The sequence below is a fragment of the Ruditapes philippinarum genome, unplaced genomic scaffold, assembly GCF_026571515.1.
Source record: "Ruditapes philippinarum isolate M1 unplaced genomic scaffold, ASM2657151v2 ctg2191_1_1_1_1, whole genome shotgun sequence".
Lineage (NCBI taxonomy): Eukaryota > Metazoa > Mollusca > Bivalvia > Venerida > Veneridae > Ruditapes > Ruditapes philippinarum.
In genome coordinates this window covers 103,903-129,645 of record NW_026857887.1, presented here as the reverse complement: position 1 = coordinate 129,645, position 25,743 = coordinate 103,903, and the positions used below count along the sequence as shown (strand labels likewise).

Here is a 25,743-nt window from a genome sequence, read left to right as displayed (position 1 = left end):
TCTGGGAAACCCAAACCCGTAAATTTGGGAAAAAAAATATATTTTTTTGGGTTTAAAAAAAACAACGGCCCTTTCCCCCCCAAGGGGTTTTAAACCCCCCTTGTTGGCAATCTTTTGATTACTAAATCTGATGTATTAACCAGGGTTGGCCCCGCTGCCAAATTTTTAAAAGGGCCTTTAAGATTTTTTTTTGGACATTTTAAAAAAATGATAATGTAAAGAAAAAGAATACAAGTGCTGTTAATTTTTGTGAAAAGTTGAGGAATTATTTTTTTATGTAAGTAAAATATGTAAGTTAACTGTACTTGATCAATCCACTGTCTTGTAACAACTCTCTGCTTAAATTGAGTGGAATGTCTTCACTGTCAACAACTCCTGTAGGTATAAAGAAATTTACAAAATATTGATAATAAATCATAACAAATCTTCATTTGATGTCAAAAGTCTGAATATGTTATTTTCCTTGACTAAATCATTTTGTTTTAATTATGTTTTATTGTATTCATATACACAAAATATACAATTCCACAATTTTACAAACATATTCATCTAGTGTATATAAAAAAGCATAAAGAAATTATGTTGAACAAATTTAAAAATCATTAAAATATTCAATCTTAGTTTTGACATATTTGATGTCAATAGATTGGACATGTTTTTCTTTATTTAATCATTTTTTTATTCATTATGTTTTACATTGCATCAATACAGTATAGGTCATATGGCATCTTTCCAGCTTTACAGGTAGAGGAAGACCTTAGATGACCTTCCATGCACTATGTCAGGAACCTGAGTGAAACCATAGATTTTTCATAAGCTAGCCCTAAGCTTCCTCAAATGAAAGAATATAAAGTAACTGTTTGGATTCAAACCCAAGGCTGTGTTCAACAAGCGGTTCTAAGTCAACCAATTAACCACTCAGTCATGAACGTCCCTACATCTTTTTTTAACAATTACCAAATCATACTAGCAATCATGTCCTCTGTTACCTTTCTGCTACATTTACTGTATTCCTAGAAATGTTCGCGGATACAATGTTTCGCGTTTTTCACGTCGGCATTTTCGCGGAGACAAACTTTCGCGGATATGTAGTAACCGCGAATTCCGCAAATGTTAAGTCGCTACGGTCTAAATTACAGCTTTTAGAGGCTACGTTTTTGATGCATGACCTTGCCTGTTGGGTGCTTTTAATTATTTTATTTTTTTTGACAAGTCGCGCCTAAAGCGCAACGTTACTCGATTCATTTTCATGTATTGACTAGTTGAACAAGGACGGTTGTTCCGTGAACACTTTCATATGTCCTTACCTTTTTTCATTATGTTATTAAGTAAGATTTAGTCAGACCCGTTAGCTTTTATTCTCATTTGAATCTTTACTGGCTTTATCTTCAAAATGTCGATACTTTTTTTTTACACATTATCGAACTGTACATCGCTTTCATTATAACAACATAACAGCTGTTTATTAATGTAGCACTTTATCGCTTTTGTACTTTTAACAAAGGATTACACCTACTCCAAGCAAAACAAATCCAAGTCATTCAATGTTCGCAAACTGTAAATGCGTTTGTCAACGCTGTGACTAGCAAATAACGTCAATAAGCATGATAATTACTAATAATTGATATTTTGTTTTTCAGCGTGCAAACTAGTACCAATAACATACATAAATTATTCTTTACACATTTCAATAGCACCTGTGTTTATATGTTGTTTTTTTTTGTGTAAGAAAATTATAATAAATAGTCTGCACTTTTTATGTTATATTTGGCTGAAGCTAGAAATGTTCGCGGATTTGTTATAAGTGACATATTCGCGGCTATAAAGATTCGCGGAATCATGCCTACCGCGAAAACCGCTAACTTAAAATGCGCGAAATCTTTTCTAGGAATACAGTATATAATTATGAACATACACTACTACATCACTGAATATGTATATATTACATAAAAATCAGGTTATAGAGAACTAATGCCTTTTTCATAACTGATGTGACATTTCTGTTCTGTTCCTATGTGATAAATTAATTTAATTCATTTAGTAATGCAGCACTCATGTTTTTTATATAAATTCAACATTATTTATGACATCATATCTCATACATCTGAACTCTCCCTATTTAAGTGGGAGACTCTCTCAGGGATGCCAACAGACAATTTGAAAAAAAAAAGAGGAAAATTAAACGCCAAGGGGTCATGGGGGCCGGCCCCCATGCTGGTCCAGGGCAGAGCCCTGGTGGGGGACCAGGGGGCAAAGCCCCATGTAAGCTCCTGGGTTTTCATTCTTTTCTGATGGTCTAAAATGCACTTCCTTTTAGTGCTTTATCAAATATTTTCATTAAATGATATTGTATTACTTTGACTGGCAGTAACAAAATTAAGGCAGACTTTAATTTCAGTATCTATAACTGTACAGTGTAACTTCCAAATTCTGGAACTTCTGAAATCCAGAAACTTCTAAAAACCAAACAATTTTTTCGGTCCCGATTTTTTCCCTTCTATTTTCTATTAATATAATACTTCTGAATTCCGGAACTTCTAAATTCTGAATTAGAGTCAAATCAATGCAATTTTACCTCCAAAAACTGGAAATATTCAAAGGTGTGAAATACATTGTAAATCGAGAATGTTTACCCTGCAAGGGATTTAATCTCCCTATATCGATTGTTTACTAATTAGCGGTGATCGTGTAATTTGACACGCGTTAAAATCACAAACTGTGAAATGGTATGTTTGAAGTGATGATAATTTACGGCGGTCAGTTAATTTGAAGTGTTGATTAGTGGATTAAATGACAATTAATTGGACAATGTATGCATCAAACGTCTTTAGGGATTTTATTGCATTTGATGTAATAATCAAATAACTAGCATCGGACGATATGTAAGTTTATGCAATTAACAACATTTCTACAAACTGATAGAAATTCAAAAGCATTTGCAGGTAAGATAAAAATGTATTCTTTTCATTCACATCGTTATCTTGATAAAAACACTATTCTATATGATATTACAGTAATGGCCACATCTTCCTTGACATTTAGTGATATAAAATGACTTAGTCTTGTCCACATTATCATAAACCTCTGAATTCCGGCAACCTCTGAAATCCGAACTTTTTGACAAGTCTCATGGGTGTTCGGTTTTCAGAGTTACACTGTAATAATATTACGATTTGACGTGATCCTCGATTGCAACGAACCCTCGACTACCATAATTAATTTGCTTTGAACATAGTCGACACGAAGCTTGTCCAGGAATATTTGTCACCAATGCAGATGTTTGTCTCGGTTGATCCGATATTCACATTTACTATGTTCTCTTACCATTTCAAATTAAACTTATTTTGACACAGTCTTTGATCTTAGAAGCGTTGTTGGAGTTAATTGCTGCCATTATTCATGTAAAAAATATCTTTCTTGCTAATCGGCCCACAATTTGTTTTGCTTTCTTCAATTACAGAAAGACGCTACGGTTGGTCAGTATATATAATGCTATCGTTCATTGGCTTACTATAATAGCGACAATAACTGAGCATACCCGAAAAGCGGTATGGTCTAAATATTTACAGTACGGTCTAAACATTTACAATCGGCGGACAATAGACGGTAGCAAACTTGGCGAAAGAGACCCACACCCTGCAAATTTAATTTTTCTCCTCGGATTTACATCGTTCTCAAAAGTGGTTCGAGGACCCTGTAATCCGCGGATCTGCGGAAAATTGGCATCCCTGTCTCTCTTTCTCCTTTCAAATTTCTAAATATTTTTCTAAGAATAAGGGGCCTTTAAAGAAAAAAGAAATCTCCCTCTTTTTCATTTCAAAATCTTTGTCTATTGTCAATTACAAAATCTACCACTTTTTAAAAGTAAATTCTCCCTCTTGAACATTGAAAAAAGTTTGCATGTATGCATATTGTGGTGCAAGTTCTATAGTGTACATATGAAAAAGATATACCTTTCATAAATCTGAGCCATTTTGGAAGAATTGTGTTGGACTTGGACATGATCATAACTTTCCTACTGTACAGCTGTAGACTAACTTCTGTCTCACGACTCATGTCAAACAATGCTGAAAATATACATCTTACACCTCACAACTCATGTCAAACAATGTTGTAATTATACATCTTACATTCACGACTCATGTCAAACAATGCTGAAATTATACATCTTACACCTCACAACTCATGTCAAACAATGTTGTAATTATACATCTTACACCTCACAACTCATGTCAAACAATGCTGAAATTATACATCTTACATTCACGACTCATGTCAAACAATGCTGAAATTATACATCTTACATTCACGACTCATGTCAAACAATGCTGAAATTATACATCTTACACCTCACAACTCATGTCAAACAATGTTGTAATTATACATCTTACATTAATGATTCATGTCAAACAATGCTGAAATTATACATCTTACAACTCATGTCAAACAGTGTTGTAATTATACATCTTACACCCACAACTCATGTCAAACAATGTTGTAATTATACATCTTACATTAATGACTCATGTCAGACAATGCTGAAATAATACATCTTACATTCACGACTCATGTCAAACAATGCTGAAATTATACATCTTACACTCAAAACTAATGTCAAGCAATGTTGTAATTATACATCTTATACTCACAACATATGTCAAACAATGCTGAAATTATACACCTTACACTCACGACTCATGTCAAACAATGTTGAAATTATACATCTTACATTCACGACTCATGTCAACAGTCTTGAATGTAAGATGTATAATTACAACATTGTTTGACATGAGTTGTGAGGTGTAAGATGTATAATTTCAGCTGTTTTTTCTCCCCTAAATGCTCTAGATAATACTTCATTTTCATTCAGAATATTTTACAAATCACTTTAACATATGGTTACACCATGCCTCAAAAAAATGTTCATTGATGACAACATTACTTTAAAAGACAATCGAAAATTAAGACCATTTATCTTCAGCACCAGGAGCGATCTTATTAGTGGAGTTCTACTGTAACTGTAAAATTTAGATAAAACAAGATTGAAAAATCAACCAATAAAATTAAGACTTTTTATTATCAAAATATAAGAATTTCAAGGGTGTTAAAGTTATGAGAGACAAAATTTATTAAACAATATTCCCAAAACCTATATAACCAAGTTATCTTTATATATGTTGACATCCCTTAAATTTCAAATGGACTGACCGAAATTCAAAGCAGGACAAATCCATAACACAATATTTAACTTATCACATCATACTCACATGGTTTGTATTTAGGTACGTAGAAAATGGCTCTTATATTGAGCGGGGCATCAGTCTTGTAGTGTAGACTGTATCTAGGTATGTCGTACGTGTTGGCGATCAGTCTGTAGAACTCTTCATGCATTTCTTCAGTTACGTCCCTTGGTTCCAGCGTCCATAGAGCCTATACAGATAGGAAAGAGATCAGCATTTACATTTTATTATTTTTTTGTTTGTTAAGTGTAAAATCAAACATAATATGATAAAGATCAAATGGCAACCTTCCTGCTGTACTTTTTTTACTTTTTTTTTTTTTTTTGTTTTGTTTTTTCAGTTTTTTCAGTTATATTGCTTTTGTTTTTTGTTGGGTCTTTCATCGTACTAATACAGTAAAGGTCATATGACAACTTTCCAGCTACACTAGTAGAAGACCTCTTCATGTGCCCCACAGTGTATTATATCAGGCTCAAGCGGGTACCTTAGTAGAACCACTGAGGTTTTGTCAGCTAGCTGAATAACTTCCTCACATAAAAGAATCCAAGGTCCCTGACGGGATTAAAACTCGCTTACCGAAAAGGACATTATTTTTTCACCAAGGATAGTGCTAACGCACCTTTTTTTTGCATTATTATCTGCAGAAGCCCTCAGATTATTCAATCCGCCACTTTGCTGCTTTGACTTTAAATGGGTCTTTTTGCTTCTACTGATGTTGATGTTACACTCTATTATTTTTAATAAAACGTTCCCTAAATTGACAAAAGAATTCAAATTACCTGTACAACATTAACTTTCTTGCCATTAAGGTAGATATCAACTCCAACAAAGTTACTGTATTTTGTTATTACATCTGTAAAAACAAGAAGGGAAGGCTTCATTAGTACATATAAGAAACAAGAGCTGTAATAGGGACAGTGTGCTTGACTGAACTTGAAGTATTTTACCTTTGTCACCAGTATATAGCCAGACCAGACTGCACATGTATATACAGTCACACCTGTGTTAAAGACCACCTCCAAATAGAGATCACCCTGTAAATTAAGGCCACTTTACAACAATCCTTCGTTTACTAAATAAAACAAAATGACATCCAAATAAAGTCCACTTGTCTATAAAAGCCATCTTTGGTCTCTCCTTTGCATGACCTTTGCTCACAGGTTTGACTATAGTCTGATCAGGCTTTATACTGCTGGTGGATCAATTTTTGTATCTTAAAGGAATAGGAATGGATGGATTGATGTCTGTCTAATATAAATATTCACTATTTAAAAAGAGGTACCATGACAGTTTTTCTGTTGACATCAACCCTATAAGTAAGAAATTCGTGTTTCAAGACACTACTTTTTACTTGAGAAATAAGTTCATGGTGCCGCCATTTTGACGTTCTGTCATTCTCGCGCGAGACAGACGAGACCGAGATTGTGACGTGTTTACACCCACTTCCGGTATAGGTGTACACGCTGGTACAACTGAAATATATCTCGATGAAGAAACTTATTAATCTTTTGTGTACATTATATATTATTTATGAAAACATCATATGGAACTGAATTTGTTTTAATTAATTAATAGAAGACGCCGCGACATTAATTTATCATTTGTCCGGTTTTCAAGCTTGCTGATGATCCCACCACATGATTTAAGCAATTATTGCTTAATTTACAAGGATAAAACATCAATTTAATTTGGGTACTATGAGAAACTTCTTCAAATTGACGATATATCCTTTTATTTTGTACTTAATTTTCGCTAGACAAGCTTTCCGAATAGGGTACATCGCCGGTCATGTATCTTTTTTCAGCGTAAAATATCAACTAAATCCAATATGCAGAGATCTGCTGAGGAGTGAGGACGCGATTTTCCGCCATTGACGCTAAAAATGAGAATGGCGCAGGAAAATTGGCAGCCAGACTAATACCGTATGAAAGCAAAACCGTCCGTTAGGTTATTTAGGCACCCAGTCAAAACTGGTACCAACAGCAACAGGTTGCCCATTCCCCTGTAATTAAGCATATTTTCGGGTTAATCCAGTTTCCACGTTATCTACTTACCCAATCCCTTTCCCACACAGATACGCATTTCTACGACCGTAAATTTAATCCAGTTAAACAAAAAATCATAAATCTACTTAATATTTAAAATGATTATTGGTAACTGAAAAAAAAATGTGTTGCTGTTTTATGACATGCTGTAATTTACAGTATAATTTGACAGGTGTGGAACTAAATTTCCCCAAAGGTCAGGCGCGTAGCTAGCCTATAAAGAATGTGGATTCAAAATAATCTAGGGGGCATGCCCCCCGTGAAAATTTTGAAAAAATGGTGCAATTTGGTGCGTTTTGGGGCATCCGGAGAGCTTTCTTGACCAACGAAAATCCATTTATTTTAGCATAAAAAAATGACGAGCGTTGTGTTTACCAGAAATGTTTTTTTCATAAAAATTCCATGTATCAATATAACTAATCTACCAAGAAGGAACTATTTCAAAAAAGCAGAGTAATACGACAAATGCACCAGAATTTTTCACATTTGCATCATGAATTCACTGATTCAGGTTGGTTAGTTCAAAATGTTGTCAGTCTCGCTAGAATCGGTTCACAGACATGGTCAAACATGTCATTACTCAACAAACAGACCGAAACAAATAAACACTAGGCATACATAGTAACATTTTAGTTATAATTACCTCTTTTCTATCGCTGATTCTGCTGATGACTTCTTTAAGAACTCGATGTAAACATTTGAATGATTTGTTTACATTTCGAAAATACGGCGCGTGCAAACTTCCAAATTGAAGAGCTGCAAAGGCCGACAACTTTTCAAAAAAAAAAAATACTACGGTATGGTGTACGATTTAGGCTATATGATTTATAAAGTATTCAGTGTGGTAATTATCAGATCTGGCGAACGCGGCTGAATTTCAAACCACATTTTTTTACTAAAAAATTTTTTTTTGTCAAAATAATGTGGATTCAGCTGCGTACTCGCGTATAGGCAGCTACGCGCCTGAAGGTCATTCGGTTCACTGATGAAGCGTAAAAAATCGTCATCAGAATATTTGACAAGGGTGATTAACCAATCAGGGCAACATTGTGCATGATCAAAAGGTCTGTCGGCACAGAGGCATACAAGGGGCAATAAAAATCGTCAGTACACAGTGTGACAGGAACATTTGGTGCAAATTAGGAACAATTAAAATGGACAATGCACAGTATTAGACATAAGTATTAAGAACCAGCAATTGTGTGAATAAATTATGCAAATTAGATTTTTGAGCAGCCAATAAAAGTGTTTTGCCTGCAGTTAATATTAGGCTACGATTACGATGCGCAGCATCATACGTTGACAGACATGTTTACAATTTTCTTTTCAAAAGAGTTGCTTATATTTTTGAAATGTGTACATCAATTATAACATATGTTCACACCTTTTTAATTTGAAAGTCAGAATCAAACTGCAAAAAATTTAATTACACGTACTATTTAGTAGGATTTTTATAATAATGATAATTATCGCCGTTTCAATAATTAACAGCCAATTATTCGTTGGTGCGTTTGTTTATTAAATTGCATTATTTGATTGTGAAACTTTTTTAAATAATAACATGTGTATTTAATTAAATCTGTGAAATATTGATTAATTACATTAAGATGAGACTTTAATGAACATAGCATTGGTTTGGAGTTACGGGCATCACTGGCCTGAGGTGGTGCGACCGGTAGACGTTGATTTTTTTGTTTCTTTACTTTTTTTTTTTTTTTTTTTTTGATATTGTTACGTATTTTGAACCATAAAAAATCTCCTCTACACCTCCTGTGAAAATTAAATTGTCTGATCAATACTTTATTATATTAGTATTTCCCTACGAAATAACTAGATTTATCATAAAACTAAAGATGTGGGGAAATGACATCACGCGCACCTGTTTTTAAACGGTCAATACACAAACATGGCCGCGCTTACTGATTTGTAGAAATCGGTGATTTAGCCATTTAAATTTTGTTATCATTCGTTTAATAATCTTATTTGGCGGTAGAAAATTTGCAGATTTATTATTTATAGTATTCTTTTTCTGAAATCAAGTTTTTATTCTAACCTTGTCTTTCCCTTTAATATTAAAACTTATAAAAGTATTTAAGATTAAGGGGGGGGGAAATTTTTGTTCTCAAAACCTTAAACTAAAATTAGTTAATAATTATGTAAAAGTTTTGAAAATGTTTAAATCAGTAGGTGACTTGTAGGCCCCATGTGGCCGGGTGTTGTAAATAACAATTATATACTCACTATGTTATGTACATAACACAATGTCACTAAAATAAAATTTATTTATCTTATGTTAGGAGAACAGTAATGAAATGAAATAAATCTAACACAAATATACCATTCCCTTCTATCTAGCTATGTGACACAGCAAATAGGACAGTTGCTGTAATTTCATGTGTTACATGAAAATGTTGAGATCTTCAAAATATATTCAGCATTCTAATTTTCACTCAAGATATTTTATATGAATATTGCTTGAATTATGTGTTTTGTTCAGTAATGTGATTATCATAATCTGTCTCTTTTGTCATGTGATCAGCATTATGTGTTTAAATGTGTTTTTCTGTCATGTGATCATCACACAGATGTGTTTACATCTTGACACAGTCTTTGTTCTGTTAAGTAATCATCACAATGTGTTTAAACTAAGTGTTTGTTCTGCTATGTGATCAGAATAATGTGTTAAACTTACATGGTTGTTCTGGAGTGTGCTCAGCACAGTTTGTTTAATCATGTGTTTGTTGAATTATCAGTGACATAATCATCTGTACAAGTCAGTATGGTTCAATACTTTACAATGTAAGTAGTATATCATCACATGTAGACACACCAATAACATTATAACTATATGACAAATTCGAACCTTTGATGTAGCCTCTCCACACAGACTCAATGACTTTCATGGCTTGAGATGAAATTACACATCTTGTTCACCGGCACCCTCTGTACACAGCTGCTTGTGCTTGCAGTTCAAAAGGTACAGTATAACACACACAGTGAAAAACAGTCAATCAAATGATGAAATAATAAAGACACTGTAGAAATAAAAGATCAAACATGAATGACACTTTTTTGGGAAAGCTGTCCCAAACCACAATATATCGGTCACTCACTGCGAGAGGAGCTGGTGAATGATGTGAAGAGTGCTGCATGCACTACCACTGCAGCGTCCACTTTCTTTTTCACGCGTACCCGAGTATGAACACACTCAGCGATTATGTAGCTTATAGAAGAGAGAGAACCACTGTATGTAGGAGAGACCACACACTCTCAGTTGAAGCGAGACGAGCGCAGCTGTCAATAACTGTTTGCTCTACTCTCTATATTGATCGGAGACAGTTAAGAACCACTCCTACGACAGAGTTGAGTATATTCTAATTCAGTAAGAGTGGTGTGACACAGAGACACGAGTGAGCCCAAAACTTGACCACCCAAAGTTAGAGGACCAACCTATGTAACAGCCTACTACATGCAAAACACATCAGTCAGCTGCATGAGCAAAAGTGTAAAATTCTAATTTTTAACACCTCCTTAACACTGCATTTCCTCTCAATGTTTTTTTATTGTGTAAAGTTTCCATGAAATATTACAGGTATTCTAAAATCATTTAGGGAGAGGATAATTAAGAAGCTAAGATCCAAAAGACACTTCTTTTGAGAAGCCTATTCAGGACAGATAATTACTTCTTTATACTAGAATATAGTTAGTATCTTAAGATCAATCCAATGGAAGTTTGGTAAAAATCTACAAAAGTTGTTTTAAAAATGATGTTTAAAATAGAAATTTTGGACAATATAAACAACCAATATGCATTATGCATTCAAAAATAAAAATTTGACCAATTTGAGCTCAGGTGAGCTAAAAAGAAATATTATATGATATTAACACCAAAATAATTCATTAGTTTTTTATTTTGTTCCTCCAATTTTATGTAAAACCAAATATTGGAAAATACTTAAGTAGTTAAACTTACCCATCAGAGGACCATTTGTAAGCCTGGGACCCTGGTATGCATGATTTACTGTAAACATCAACCTTATTTCCTACCATGAATGACGAGTAAAAACCCACACCAAACTGGCCAATGATATTCTTGCTAGCATCAGAACTGTCCTTCATTGAGTCTAAGAAGGCCTGGAAAAGAACAAAATTGAGTAAAGTCAGGAAGAGAACATGATTGAGTAAAGCCTGCAAAAGAAAATGATTGAGTAAAGCCAGGACAAGAACATGCTTGAATAAAATCTGTAATAGAAAATAACTGAGTAAAGTCAGGAAGAGAACATGATTGAGTTAAGTCAGGAAAAGAACATGATTAAGTCAGGAAAAGAACATGATTGAGTAGTCGAAAAGAAAAAAAGAAGAGCATGATTGAGTAAAGCCAGGAAAAGACCATTATTGAATGGTCCAATAAAAAGAACATGATTGAACAGTCATGAAAAGAACATAATTGAGTAAAGCCAGGAAAAGAACATGAATGAATAAAGCCATTTAAAGAACATGATTTAATAAAGCCACATAAAAAATCATGATTGAGTAAAGCCAGGAAAATAACATGATTGTTCTTCAAATTACCATGAAACAAATTTCATCCATGTCAAATGTTTTGGTTTTATTGCCTCCACTGGCTGTTTAATATAAATTAAATAGACCATGTTTATTGACAATTACCTCCCTTGGTCAGATATACTGAAATTGCTCCACCATACAATCCCTAAATATAATTTACTCAATATACATGTACCATGGTTTGAACAGTGGCACAATAATTACTGTAAACCTTTCAACAGAATATCATTCACTCGTTAAACATAACTCCTTAGAGCTATTCTAATACACCATTGTACTCGACAATTCTACACAATATGGTGTTACTAAGCAACATACCTTAGATCCAGAATGAGCAATTGTTCCCAGATTTTTTACCATTTCTTCTCGTGTCATACCAATACCAGTATCCTGAAACATCAAATTTTAGCATTCATAAATTTGTCCCAGTAACAAATGTTTTCACAAGTGATCCCATAACCTTCAATTATACAACTTCTAACATTCATAATTTGTCCCCGTAACAAATGGTTTCTCAAGTGATCCCTTAACCTTCCATTATACAACTTCTAACATTCATAAATTTGTCCCCGTAACAAATGTTTCACAAGTGATCCCTTAACCTTCCATTATACAACATTCTGACATTCATCTGCATTTCACAGTAACACATCTTAACCTTCAGTCCAAAGCATATTGACATTATATCAATATGGAAATATATCAATATGAAATAACGAATATGGACAATAATAAATTTGTTCATCCATGTTTCACCTTTATCCGTTCATCCTTTTTCACCTTTATACATGTTTTCATGATTTCATTAAATTGCGATATACTCCTAATAAAATATTATCTGTATTGTTAATAAATGTGTAAATAAACACAACAGTACAAACAGTAATAATCTTTTAACTGATCAATTACCAAGATATACCAGAGTACCTGCTTCTGTTTATGCTTTTGATTATTAATCCAAGTTTCATGTTAATTATTTTCAAAAGATTTGAATAAAGGGCTTCACTTTAGTTTTCGCAAGACAAGATGAGCAATCATAATATTTTGATTTATTCTCCAAAACAGACAAGCTCAAAATTTCGTGGTTTTGTCACAAAGAATATTTTTTATGGGTTATTCAATTTCTGGACTGTTTTACTTTATATTTGCAAAAGGTAAAATGTAAATAATGAAATTTCTTTGGATCATAAATTTGTGGATTGACCTATCCACAAAAACCACGAGAATTAGTTCCTCACGAATAATAATGATGTTGTAGTATCTATACTGATGACACAGGCTACCTTAATCACAGGTTATGGGGTTAGTCAATTTTCTCGTATTGCACTGACTATACGCTCTACCAACATTTAAAAAATATCTAATGTTCACAACTTTTAATCAATGATAAACCTGAATAGTGATTGTTTTCTTTGTCTCATCACCAGCAATGTCAATTTCCAAGGGGAGGTCACTGTCCTCTATGTCACCATCAGCCATTTGCTTGTAACGAAGTTTTTCAAGAGCATCACTAGAGTTGGATATCAACTCTCTAATAAACACCTGAAATTATAAATTTTAACACATGATTTTCATTTTACCTGAGGCAACAGACAAACCAAAGAAAACAACCGATTTGGCCAAGGGTCATGCATGATATTTTAATCTACAGGCTGAAAATACAACTGATTTAACAGCATTTAAACCAATGACATGGATCCCTAATCTGTTAATAATGAAAACCCTGTTACACTTGCTGCAATTTATTTTCAACTAGCCGTACTAGCAAAAAGAGATCAAAAAGATCTTATTATTCATAAAGTTTTTTAGTTTAAGATTAATCAAAACAATGGTCATTTATAGACTTGCCAACTTTCATTGAAGAAGGACCTACAATTACCCTTTCTTGCATAATCAATGGCACAAGCAGACACCAAAGTAGAACCAACAATCACCAATAAGTTAGCTGGAAAGCTTGCCCTCATGAAATTTAGTTTATGCAAATTTATTTTAGTTTGGTTGTGTTGGAAGCTATAAGCTTTCTGAAACACTCTTGAATGATTTTCTGGAACCAACAAGTACTAAGCAATGAATGTAGAAGTTTCTTGCTCAAGGAAACAATAGCTTGCCCCTGACAGGGTTTGAATCCACGCAGTCAGCAATCCTTAGATTACTAGTTACTAGTCTGATGTATTAACCACTCGGCCACATCGCCACATGGAATTAAGTACTTCATGTTTATCTAATAGTGATCTATTTAAATATATGTACAATCATGCAATAATCTTCCCACTGTTTCAATATACTATACAACATATATACTTTTCAATAAGACATTTTGTATCTACAAATAAAAGATCAAATGGCAACTTTCTCAATGCCTTTTCATGTGGATGAAATAGGCACCTAAATAAAACAACCAACATTTCAAAAGCTACCTCACACAATAAATTTTACAAACCTCTTTTTCACTGTACAGTGATCTCGCAACAATGTCCAACAGTTTCCTAGTCTCTGCCTGGAACTCAAGTTTGTCTGAGGGACCTAAATAAAGAATTATATATACAAAAATAGCATGCCTCAAAAATAAATCTATCAACAGACAGTGCTAACTTGAGAACTATGTAGCGGATATGAAAAGTTTAAAGTTACCCTCTCCTTTGCCTCTGGTCTTTACAATCAATAAATTATATATAAAGCGACATTGACTTACTGATCTGAAAATCAGTAATGGAGACTAATCTACACACTTAATCTGTGGACTATATTCAAAAGTGTTCCATACTTATTTAAAAAAATGAACTACCAACATTTAAAGTCCTGGCAAGACTGCACCTTGGTCTAAACTGGTGGCAATAGGTTAACTGATTGACAGAAAGAGACTGGCAATGGATTCTCCAGTAGCTAGAAATTTTAGCAGGGCTATATCTATTTTGGGCTTACAAAATTTCTAGAACAACAGTTTACAACACTGTTTCAGTATCCTATGAGGTAAAAAAAAAAGAAAACTGGCAAGAACCTTTAGATCTTTCTGTATTTTTGATGATAGTATGAAAATCATCTTCCACTGATTCTGTGTTTGCTGTTTCTTCTACAGTCCATAGAGCGGAACTGTTGTGAAATCCTTTTGTTTGTTGCCAATGAGAGCCACACTGGTATATGGGAATCTTTTTCAGGTTATCTGAAAAATATATTGTAATTTGTAGTAAAGAAAAGAAAGCAGAAGTTAAATTCAAGTGAAGTGTTGTCCTCTTAAATAAAAGTCAACATTACTTATCTTACATTTTAGTTTGTAAAAGAAAGATACATGTACAACTGCATCAGAAAAAAATCCTGCCTTGCCTGGGATTTGAACTTGTGAAAACAAGTTTACAAACAAAGCAACAATATACAAGCCCAATGAGCGATAAAGTTGTGTCAAATGGTTGCACTATTGATTTAGTAATGAAAGTAATTGTGTGCACTCAACCTTAACACAAAATTGCTTCAAGGAGACAGGAAACTTATTTTCAAAAATCAATATTAAGTTGTTTCTTATCATCAATTCTACACATTGGTTCTTTTTACATCTGAATCAGAATTCAATTTACGGATGACTAATACAAGAAAATTTAAAACAAAATGGTTGAATCAAATTTAAAAGACATGGGTTTGCAAATTTTAATTCAGTGATCATTTTTTTTTTAAATATTAAAATTTTTGTTAAAAAGTTGCTGGCAGTTGACAAGGGCAATGGAAGGTATGGGGGGGAGCGACACAAAATACCCAAATATACCAAAATATTGCCCAAATATACCACACAAATAAATTTAAAGTTAAATATGGCTAAACTAATTTCTGTATGACTATCTAATGGCGTAAAATATGTAATTTCACTCATGACAAGTAAAATGCAGAAACATGGCACCGTTGCGTGAAGAGTTTGTATTTTTGATTCATAAATTAGTTTAGACAAATTTTACTCAAAGTCTATATATGTGTAATATTTGGGCATATTTGGGTATTTCCTGCCGCCGGGTATGGCACAATCGCATCCAAAACATCATATCCGAAAACATGCAACTACATATCAATGACATAACATGATATCACATATATTACCCGATAAATGTACCCATTCACTGCATACGAGACCATTTGACAATATATGGCATTCATACCATTACGATGGCGCAGCTGTCATAGTCATCTTACGATAAAACAGACCATAAACAGCTGATCAAGGTCATGTCCATTATCCGTTACAAAATTAGCCGATTTCCTCGTACACAACAACATTTGATAAATTCAGTTAACTTACCACGTGCAGCGTGAGTAAATATACTTTTTCTTTGAAACGCCCCGCCAGTCAATACATTCTGACAACTTGTGATACCAAAATACTGTTTAATTACAGTAGGTCGTCTCACAATACACGTTCTCATGGAGGCTGACATTTTGTCGGAATAGGTTGAATACGACTAAAGGCCGTGACTTTAGTGTATAATACTGAACACCACTAAATATTTTCCTTCTATACATGAAAACATTATAGAAAATACTGAGAAGCCGAAGGGGAGTCACTTGTCTTTGAAAGTTTGATTGTGGAGCACAACTATGTGCCTATAAGAGTAAGTCTAAAACAAACAAAAAACAATGACTAAACACTGACCAGAGGTTTGTTGAAATTAATTTCTAAATATTTGAAATATCTATCTTCTATTAATGTCAAAGCCCTCAAGGGAATGTAGACATGTCTGGTCAAAACCGCAAGAAACTTAAAAAACAGTTGTTTAAAAGGACGATAATAAAATATTAAAAATGTTAAAAACAGGGGGCTGGGAAACTAGAATGAGATATAATTATTATGTTCAATGCAAGCTATGGAAGCATCAAACTAACTCTGGGGTAGGGTGTAAGGCAACTGCATGGTGTAGGTGGTTCCATTGGTATACTGTACTATGAAAGAAAGGGAATTTATTATGATCTGAAGTTGCTGTGAATAACCTATAACACAGCTAGGGAATGGCAATGGCATGATGTTTGGGAGAGGGGTGTCACATATTCTTCTATGGGGAAAGAACAACCAGACCATGGTTGATTTTATAGAAAAGGAATAACCTAGCATCTGTACACCAGAGGTCTGACCATAAGCTTGCGTGATCCATCATGCTGCTCTTCTTTGGACATTTTCAATTAGATTGATTTGTATTTTGGTGTGGAGAGGCCATACCTCGAAACCATATTCAAGATGGGGTCTGACTAAATGTAACGTCTTGTAAGCAATGGACTTAATGGATTGGGATTTACTCTTTATGTTTCTACATATGGATCCTAAGGTTTGGTTTGCTTTCTTGGATGTCCTGTTTATGTGAACCTCCCAAGTAAGGATTTCTGATATAAATATGCCTTTGTATTCAGCTGAGGTAACCGATTTGAATTGGACTCCATGAAAGTAGTATTGGGATAGGATGCTTCCTTTTTGTGACATGGATAAGTTGACACTTGGAGGGAGGAATTTCAATACATACACAAACTTTATTGTTTGTTTCATTAGTTTATCAGTTTTATTTTAGGTCATAAACAATTTAAATACAGCTATGCCAGAATAATAGTTACATACAGAGACTGTACCAACAATTCCAATACAATACTGGTATAATTTTTAACCCTTTTATCATAATTTTGGTTAGTTTTGAAAAAAAGGAAATGTTTTGTCCCGACATTAGTAATTGTTCATTTTCTAGGTTTCATACATTCTTTATAATACTGCACGTTTGTAACGTCGCTTTTCATTAGAAAATCGTGACATTTATATAGTTTTATATACACAGCTGCTGTCGATTTATGAAGAATTCTCACTTTTTCACTAAAAATGAAACTTGCTGTATTATAAATTTGTTATATAGATTTCTGACAGGATATATGACCATATATAAATGGTTGTTTGCCATATAACCTTTGTCTAGCGACTAGGGTTATATTTCCAATCAACCATTTATACAGGGCAATATAACCTGTCAAAAATCTTTATAACTAATAATATACTATTAAATATGAAGTATATACAGTACATTTAATCTTGTTGTTCCTTTACCTGATCTGAAAGTGATTATCCTTTGTAACCAGTATAGAGCCAGGTCAGCTTAGATTTCTGTTTTGCATTGAAATGCTGAAATCCCTTCATCATAGAATGAATTGTGCCAAATTCAAAGCCAAGTTGGAATGAATTGTTCCATATGAATTCAAAGCCGAGTTAGTCCAGTACAGGAATTAGCAGGTTTTCCCTTCTGTGATTAGATTTACTGAATATCACTAAACAGTTGTTCCAAATATATGCAAACTGAAAATAATAAAATGGCACTGTTCTAGAAATTAACTGTTATTGACTTATAATGTTATAAAAATAGGCAATATAACTATGTTCCTTTTTTGGGAAATAATATTGATCATGAATAACACCATAAAAACATGTGTAATTCTAAGGGTAATGGGTTCTTTGCACCCAATGTACCCAAAAAAATCAAGTTTTGACCCCCTAAAAATTTATTTGACCCATTTCAGTGGGCACATGTATGCCAATCAGGTACTTTTTTTCATACAAAAGTAAATATTAGACTTAACACATAAATTTAATATGCTTAGCCCCAGAAATGTTCCATGGTTCCTGTTTTACAGTTTATCGGAGGGAGTAGAAAAGAACAGTTATGTTCATTATCAGGTATTTTATTGCTTTGTTTATCTTGCAAGTTTTGGTGAAATAAGCACTTTAAGTATCAAAACAATAAAGCATGATGAAAAATAAACAAAATATTACATAAAAAAGCTTTATTTTTCAAGAAATAAGTAGAGTATAAATATATATGGTACAAATGAGACTTAAATATACAAAACAAACACAAATCATGTCTCATTTACATGACATTGTCTTTATACAAAATCAAAAATCAATAATAAGTCATGACAAATAAGGTAACATTATCTACCCTACAGCACCAGACATTGATAATTTTAATATAAAATCATTTAAATAATCACCCTAGATTAGCGGCAACAGAAAGTACAAGATAAGATGTGTGGCAATATTCAATTTTCAGAAATGCTTTTTATTTCAGCCATGAGAAAATATTATTATGTAGCCAGAATTTTAATTCTACTGATGATTTACACCTTATTACCAAAATAACAAGAAGATATTTTCTCTATTCATTCCTGATAATAAAATATTCACATCCTGCAGTAAGAATGACCTGTTTGACGTTATGAAAACTACATGTATGAATATCAGCTAAAAATGAGCTTGATTGAAAAATGAATGAAAAAGCTACACTAACAGTAACAAGAAAAACAAATCAATATAAATGAAATGTAGAAAAACCTTTGGAGGATATTAATTTGATAAGAATCCTACTTAGTGGAAATGAACTCGGAACATGAAATGTGTCTGTGAATAAGACCCTGCCTGCTTCCACTTTTATTCACTTCCTTTATATATTTTCACTGTTAGAAAGAATATATCTTAAACATAGAAAGTTTCAAAACAACTTCAGGCACAATTAACGTCTTTGTGACAATGTGTACTTATTATGAACATTTAATGTGACAAAAACTATGGTGTACTAGGAAATATATGTACTGGCCATTATACATGTATAATAATAACAAGAGGGCCATGATGGCCCTGAGGTCGCTCACCTGTATATAGGCCCCTGGAGCGGGGCCAGTTTAAATCCCAGGGCTTTTATTTGAACAAACTTGGAAGACACTCATTAGAAGATGTTCAGGGATTTTTTCCAGGATTTTGGGAACACAACCCATACCCATACAATTGGGAATTTCAGCAGTGTTTTGTTAAAAATTGGGAAAAAATGCATGACTGAAATTTTGCAGTGATTACATGGATGCAAATTATTAAATACTGTCTATGATGGCATCTTCAAAGATTTAAGCACTATTACAGTGAAAAAGCCCTTATTTGCAAAGATTTGAGAATTTTTATTCAATATTTTTATTTTGTAACTTTCAGTTGGGAATTTGTTCCTATGGATTGGGAAAATAATATAGTATTTTCAATTGGGAATATGACCCAATAACGGCTATAAAATAAGCCAAAAAAAATCCCTGATGTTTCACAATAATAAGTTTTTACTACACACATGTAATGAAAAACAATGATCTCACCCGCCCCCCGTCCGCCCCCACCCACCCCCTCCCCACCCCCGGCAGGGCCAATTTTCACCCAAAGGCTTTTATTTGAACAAACTTTGTAGACATCCATAAGAAGATATTTCATGCTAAACATCTAAGCTCTAGCTCATTGGGTTTTTTAAAAGAAGATTTTTAAGTTTTTAATACACACATATAGTTAAAAACAATGACACCCCTGGGGCGGGGCCAGTTTTGACCCCAGGGCTTTTATTTGAACAAACTTTGTAGCCGTTTACTAGAAGATGTTTTATGCTTTATATCTAAACTCTAGCTATTTAGGTTTTTTCAAAGAAGATTTTTTAAGTTTTTACTATATGCATATAGGGAAAATCTAGACCCCCCGGGGCGGGGCCAATTTTGACCCCAGGGCTTTTATTTGAACAAACTTTGTAGCGCTCACTAGAAGATGTTTCATGTTCAATATCTAAACTCTAGCTATTTAGGTTTTTTCAAAGAAGATTTTTTAATATTTTGCTTAATATTTTAATAAGATTGCTTAATATCTAAACTCTAGCTATTTGGGTTTTTTCAAAGAAGATTATTTAAGTTTTTGCTATACACATATAAGGAAAATCAATGACCCCCGGGGCGGGGCCAATTTTGACCCCAGGGCTTTTATTTGAACAAACTTGGTAGACACCCATTAGAAGATGTTTCATGCTGAATATCTTAGCTCTAGCTCTTTGGGTTCTTTTAAAGAAGAATTTTTAAGTTTTTACTATATGCATATAGGGAAAATCAATCCTGGGGCGGGGCCAATTTTGACCCCAGGGCTTTTATTTGAACAAACTAGGTACACACTCATAAGAAGATGTTTCATGCTGAATATCTTAGCTCTAGCTCTTTGGGTTCTTTTAAAGAAGAATTTTTAAGTTTTTACTATATGCATATAGGGAAAATCAATGACCCCCTGGGGCGGGGCCAATTTTGACCCCAGGGATTTTATTTGAACAAACTTGGTAGACACTCACTAGAAGATGTTTCATGTTCAATATCTAAACTCTAGCTATTTAGGTTTTTTCAAAGAAGATTATTAAAGTTTTTACTATATGCATATAGGGAAAATTAAGACCCCCCGGGGCGGGGCCAATTTTGACCCCAGGGCTTTTATTTGAATAAACTTTGTAGACACTCACTAGAAGATGTTTCATGCTTAATATCTAAACTCTAGCTATTTGGGTTTTTTCAAAGAAGATTATTTAAGTTTTTGCTATACACATATAAGGAAAATCAATGACTCCCTGGGGCGGGGCCAATTTTGACCCCAGGGCTTTTATTTGAACAAACTTGGTAGACACCCATTAGAAGATGTTTCATGCTGAATATCTTAGCTCTAGCTCTTTGAGTTCTTTCAAAGAAGATTTTGTAAGTTTTTACTATATGCATATAGGGAAAATCAATGACCCCCTGGGGCGGGGCCATTTTTGACCCCAGGGCTTTTATTTGAACAAACTTGGTACACACACTCATTAGAAGATGTTTCATGCTGAATATCTTAGCTCTAGCTCTTTGGGTTTCTTTAAAAGAAGAATTTTAAGTTTTACTATATGCATATAGGGAAAATCAATGACCCCCTGGGGCGGGGCCATTTTTGACCCCAGGGCTTTTATTTGAACAAACTTGGTACACACTCATTAGAAGATGTTTCGTGCTGAATATCTTAGCTCTAGCTCTTTGGGTTCTTTAAAAGAAGAATTTTTAAGTTTTTACTATATGCATATAGGGAAAATCAATGACCCCCTGGGGCGGGGCCAATTTTGACCCCAGGGATTTTATTTGAACAAACTTGGTAGACACTCACTAGAAGATGTTTCATGCCAAATATCTAAGCTCTAGCTCTTAGGGTTTTTTAAAAGAAGATATTAAAAGTTTTTTCTTTCGGTTGCCATGGCAACCAGAGTAATGCATGGAATTTAATTCTTTAGGTGACCACCAAAAAAACATTTCTGTGAAGTTTGGATAAAATTGGCTTAGCGATTTATGAGGAATTATCATTTAAAGTAAAAGTTTACGGACGGACGGACAGACGGACGACGGCCGGACGCCGGACGAAAAGCGATCACAAAAGCTCACCCTGTCACTTTGTGACAGGTGAGCTAAAAACTAAAATGCAAATTTAATACACATACATGTATATCTAATCATTGGAAAAAAAATTAATTGAATTTGATAAGAAAGATTCTTATTCACTACTTGAAATATAATAAAATAAACAACAACTAGGACTAATATTGATTTCAGCCCAAAAAGCCTTCATTAATTTAAAATATCTGATTTATGTGATACAAAGTATGTTGGTAAAATTTCATCAAAAGTTAATTTGCAATGAAATCTGACATTAACTGAATCAAATACATAGACATAAGAACATTATGCAGCTTTAAGAATACATTGCTCAATATGAGGCTAATTTCTTTGATGCGGGACAAAAATCTTCTTCAAGACGCCTCTATGACAGTCTCCCGATGTTCATGGGCATCATAATTGCTGACTCCTACATGATATTTAATGCATTTCATCACTTTCTTTCTTTAAATAAGGAGACATTTTGTGAATAGCTTTTTCATGTGTAAAAGAATATAAAACTGCCAACAAATCCATACTTATACAGCTAAAAATAACTAACTTCATCTGATGTGATTGGCTCTACTGTCATGGAAAAAAATAAATTTTAAGTCTTAAACTTATCATTAACTGTAAACAAAGCATATATCCGAGACAAAAATAAACAAAATCTCTTTAAAAAAGCAAATAAATAAATGAAAGACATAACATTGCATTTAAATAGCACTAGTTACACAATAAAGATCAGCACTGTAGATTATCTTATAATGTAGCAGACAGTATCCATGGCAACCAAACACAAAATAAAACAATAATTGTGTTTGGGGTTTTTTTTGGGTACAAAATAAGTAAACACTAGTAAGTTAAGACAGAAAAGAATTATTAAAGCTTAGCATTTTCTTACATAATATTATACAAAATGTATATTTTTGGTACATTGAAGTGTTTAAAGAAATGCATATTTATGGTAAAGCTGTAAGAAGCATTCACACTGTAAAGGTTTATGGCAATTTTTCAGCTTTACCCATGGAGGACAACCTCAGGTGTCCCTATAAGCATTATTTCAGGTATAGAGAGGACACCAGAGCAGTTTGCTAGGTAAGGTAGCTGGATAAAAAAATTCACAGAAAGAAAAAATATCTAAAAATTTGTAACAGAATTCCAACACACAACTGTGAGGCATGAGTGATTCAAGTTGGTAACCTACTTCAACCACGCAGCCAAACAAATATTCCTAACATAGACAAAATGAAAATGAGAGATAGGTGTACAAAGCATGAATACAAAGTACAATTTTGTTGCGATAATAAAATCTGAGACTTTGCAATCAATTATGTAAGCTTAAAGACCTTCCAAGAACTGAAAGATTTAAGCATAAAAACAATCAAGACTGAGGTACATGTACATGGAAAGCAGTCCAATTGTACACTATATACATTTGTACATGTATAAATAAATTTAATTTTTTGATAACCATATCACTTCAATAATTTCCAAATTGTCCATTTTTAAAAGCAATTAAATCGGATCAAAGTACATGAAGTATGAAAGACAAAAAATGATCTGCTATTGTAGTAATTTCACTATATAATTAAGAATTCAATTTGGTGCTGTCTTAAGAGTGAAACTTCAATAGATATTAGACAAAAAACTAAATCTAACATAAACATATGAATATGTAGTTCATTTTCATATGATTACAATGAAAGAAGAAATAAGCTTCTTGTTAGATCTTTAAGCATACTGTCAACAGAATATCAATTTGAAATAACTATTAAAAAAAATCAATTTAAAAACAAACTAAGTGAGACAACTTGCACAGTTTAACAATTGCACTGATACATACATACGATAAAAGCAAAAATAAAAATCTCATGTACAGCAATCATACATTAACAATAAAAGGCATTATCAATGTACATATAGTATCTATATCTGTAAGTATATAAATTATAATATCTGATAAATAAAACAGTATAGCAGTAACTGCCACCTTCATCATGTACAATCCGTGTCTGCTGCAAAACATTTATATCTCAATCAATTAATTGATATATAACTGCATTAACTCCTATCATGTTCTCTTCTGCTCCATTTTAATCCCATTTATTAGGTTTTTAAAATTTTCTGCTCTGATCCCATTAGTTAGATTTATATTATGTTCTGATCCCATTGGTTAGATTTTTACAATGTTTTGATCCGCTTAGTTAGATTTTTATTATGTTCTGATCCCATTGGTAATTTTTTATTATCATGTTCTGATCCCATTGGTAAATTTTTTATCATGTTCTGAACCCATTGGTTACTTATGTTCTGATCCCATTGGTTAGATTTTGACCATGTTCTGATTTAATTGGTTAGATTTATATCATATTCTGATCCAATTGGTTAGATTTTTATCATGTTCTGATCCTATTGGTTAGATTTAAATTCTGTTCTGATCCCATTGGTTAGATTTATATTATGCTCTAATCTGTTCTGATCACATTTGCTAAATATTTATTATATTTTGTTCTGATCCCATTGGTTAGATTCATATTATGTTCAGTTTTGATTTAATCCCATTGGTCCTACTACTGTATATAACCGAGTATTGACATATGAATTGACCTCCTGTATTCTAATTAGCCCTGCAGTTCACATTCTATTCTCTACCAAGTACAGACCAATACCAATCTAAAACGGGAGCCATTATTTCTCACAAATTGCCAATATCAATGATGATATATCGTTACCAACCAACATTTTAAAAGCTTGTCCACGTTTTGATAAAAGACACATACTGACAATATCACTCCACAGGAGCCTAACAGTATAACCTGTCAATACGTCATGGTAAGTCTGTATATTACTCAATTGGCTAAACTATGTGATCTAAGAAGTTCTTACAGCTTCTAAATTCATTTTATTTAGTTAACATTAGCCTAAGATTCTTCAACACTCATTCAAAACAACTAATCACAATTTCTTGATATCATATCAATATGGCTCTGTTAAGTGTTATCTTGCTGGAACCAAAAATGATCAGACTTTGTTACAAGTATAGAGTCTGGCCAGCTTTTCACATCTGTTCAGTTGATTTTATACAAATTCAGCAGGTTATGGTTTTAAAGCTGATCCATCAGACAAGACCAGTTGAGTTTAAGCTTCACTTTGTGCACTAACTGGACTAGGTTTGAAGTAGTCGGCTGGGTAGAGACCAGTTGTGCCATCAGCTAGCATTCCTACATACCATCCTGGGCGGTCACACTGGAAAAATATTTTGTTATTTTATATAGTTATATAAGCATCAAATCAAATTTTAAATATGAGATTTTTAATTCTTAGAATGACAAAACCTGTCAACATTTTCCTCAGTGCTGGTTAGTTAAATAAAAGGAACATAGAAAAAGGGGCACAACTTTGCAATAAATCGAGGCTCCAGTGTATGTAATTTTAGGATCATACCATATATGTCCTAATGTCCTCAATGTGCACGGAAATCATCCGGCTGTCCCAGAGAAGATATTTCCAGCCAAAAAAATAGAAACCTCATGATACATAACTTTTGTAATAAATTGCTGCAATCAGAACTATGGATAATTCGATTCAAAAAGATTATTACAATGTACAATTTCATTTGAATAGATCATTAACAAGAGCTGTCACAGGAGACAGAGAAG

The 25,743-nt window shown here is 33.2% G+C and overlaps 3 protein-coding genes across 3 annotated transcripts in view; 1 reads left to right on the top strand and 2 right to left on the bottom strand.

Moving 5' to 3' along the window:
- Positions 1–16,297, bottom strand: part of LOC132751396 (heat shock protein 75 kDa, mitochondrial-like) — a 48,750-nt gene extending 32,453 nt beyond the window's left edge. The window contains exons 1-11 of the mRNA XM_060741563.1: positions 16,131–16,297; positions 14,850–15,011; positions 14,292–14,374; positions 13,244–13,393; positions 12,170–12,241; positions 11,259–11,419; positions 10,399–10,529; positions 6,020–6,093; positions 5,268–5,430; positions 3,954–4,067; positions 306–375 (exon numbers count right to left, since the gene is read on the bottom strand). Coding sequence (XP_060597546.1) covers positions 306–375; positions 3,954–4,067; positions 5,268–5,430; positions 6,020–6,093; positions 10,399–10,529; positions 11,259–11,419; positions 12,170–12,241; positions 13,244–13,393; positions 14,292–14,374; positions 14,850–15,011; positions 16,131–16,266 — 1,316 coding nt within the window. The 5' untranslated portion in view covers positions 16,267–16,297. The remainder of the gene's footprint in view (positions 1–305; positions 376–3,953; positions 4,068–5,267; positions 5,431–6,019; positions 6,094–10,398; positions 10,530–11,258; positions 11,420–12,169; positions 12,242–13,243; positions 13,394–14,291; positions 14,375–14,849; positions 15,012–16,130) is intronic.
- LOC132751390 (uncharacterized) overlaps positions 1–25,743 on the top strand; it is a 107,913-nt gene that overhangs the window by 4,539 nt on the left and 77,631 nt on the right. The window lies entirely within an intron of this gene.
- Positions 22,174–25,743, bottom strand: part of LOC132751393 (heat shock protein 75 kDa, mitochondrial-like) — a 49,072-nt gene continuing 45,502 nt past the window's right edge. The window contains exon 13 of the mRNA XM_060741560.1: positions 22,174–25,330. Coding sequence (XP_060597543.1) covers positions 25,306–25,330 — 25 coding nt within the window. The 3' untranslated portion in view covers positions 22,174–25,305. The remainder of the gene's footprint in view (positions 25,331–25,743) is intronic.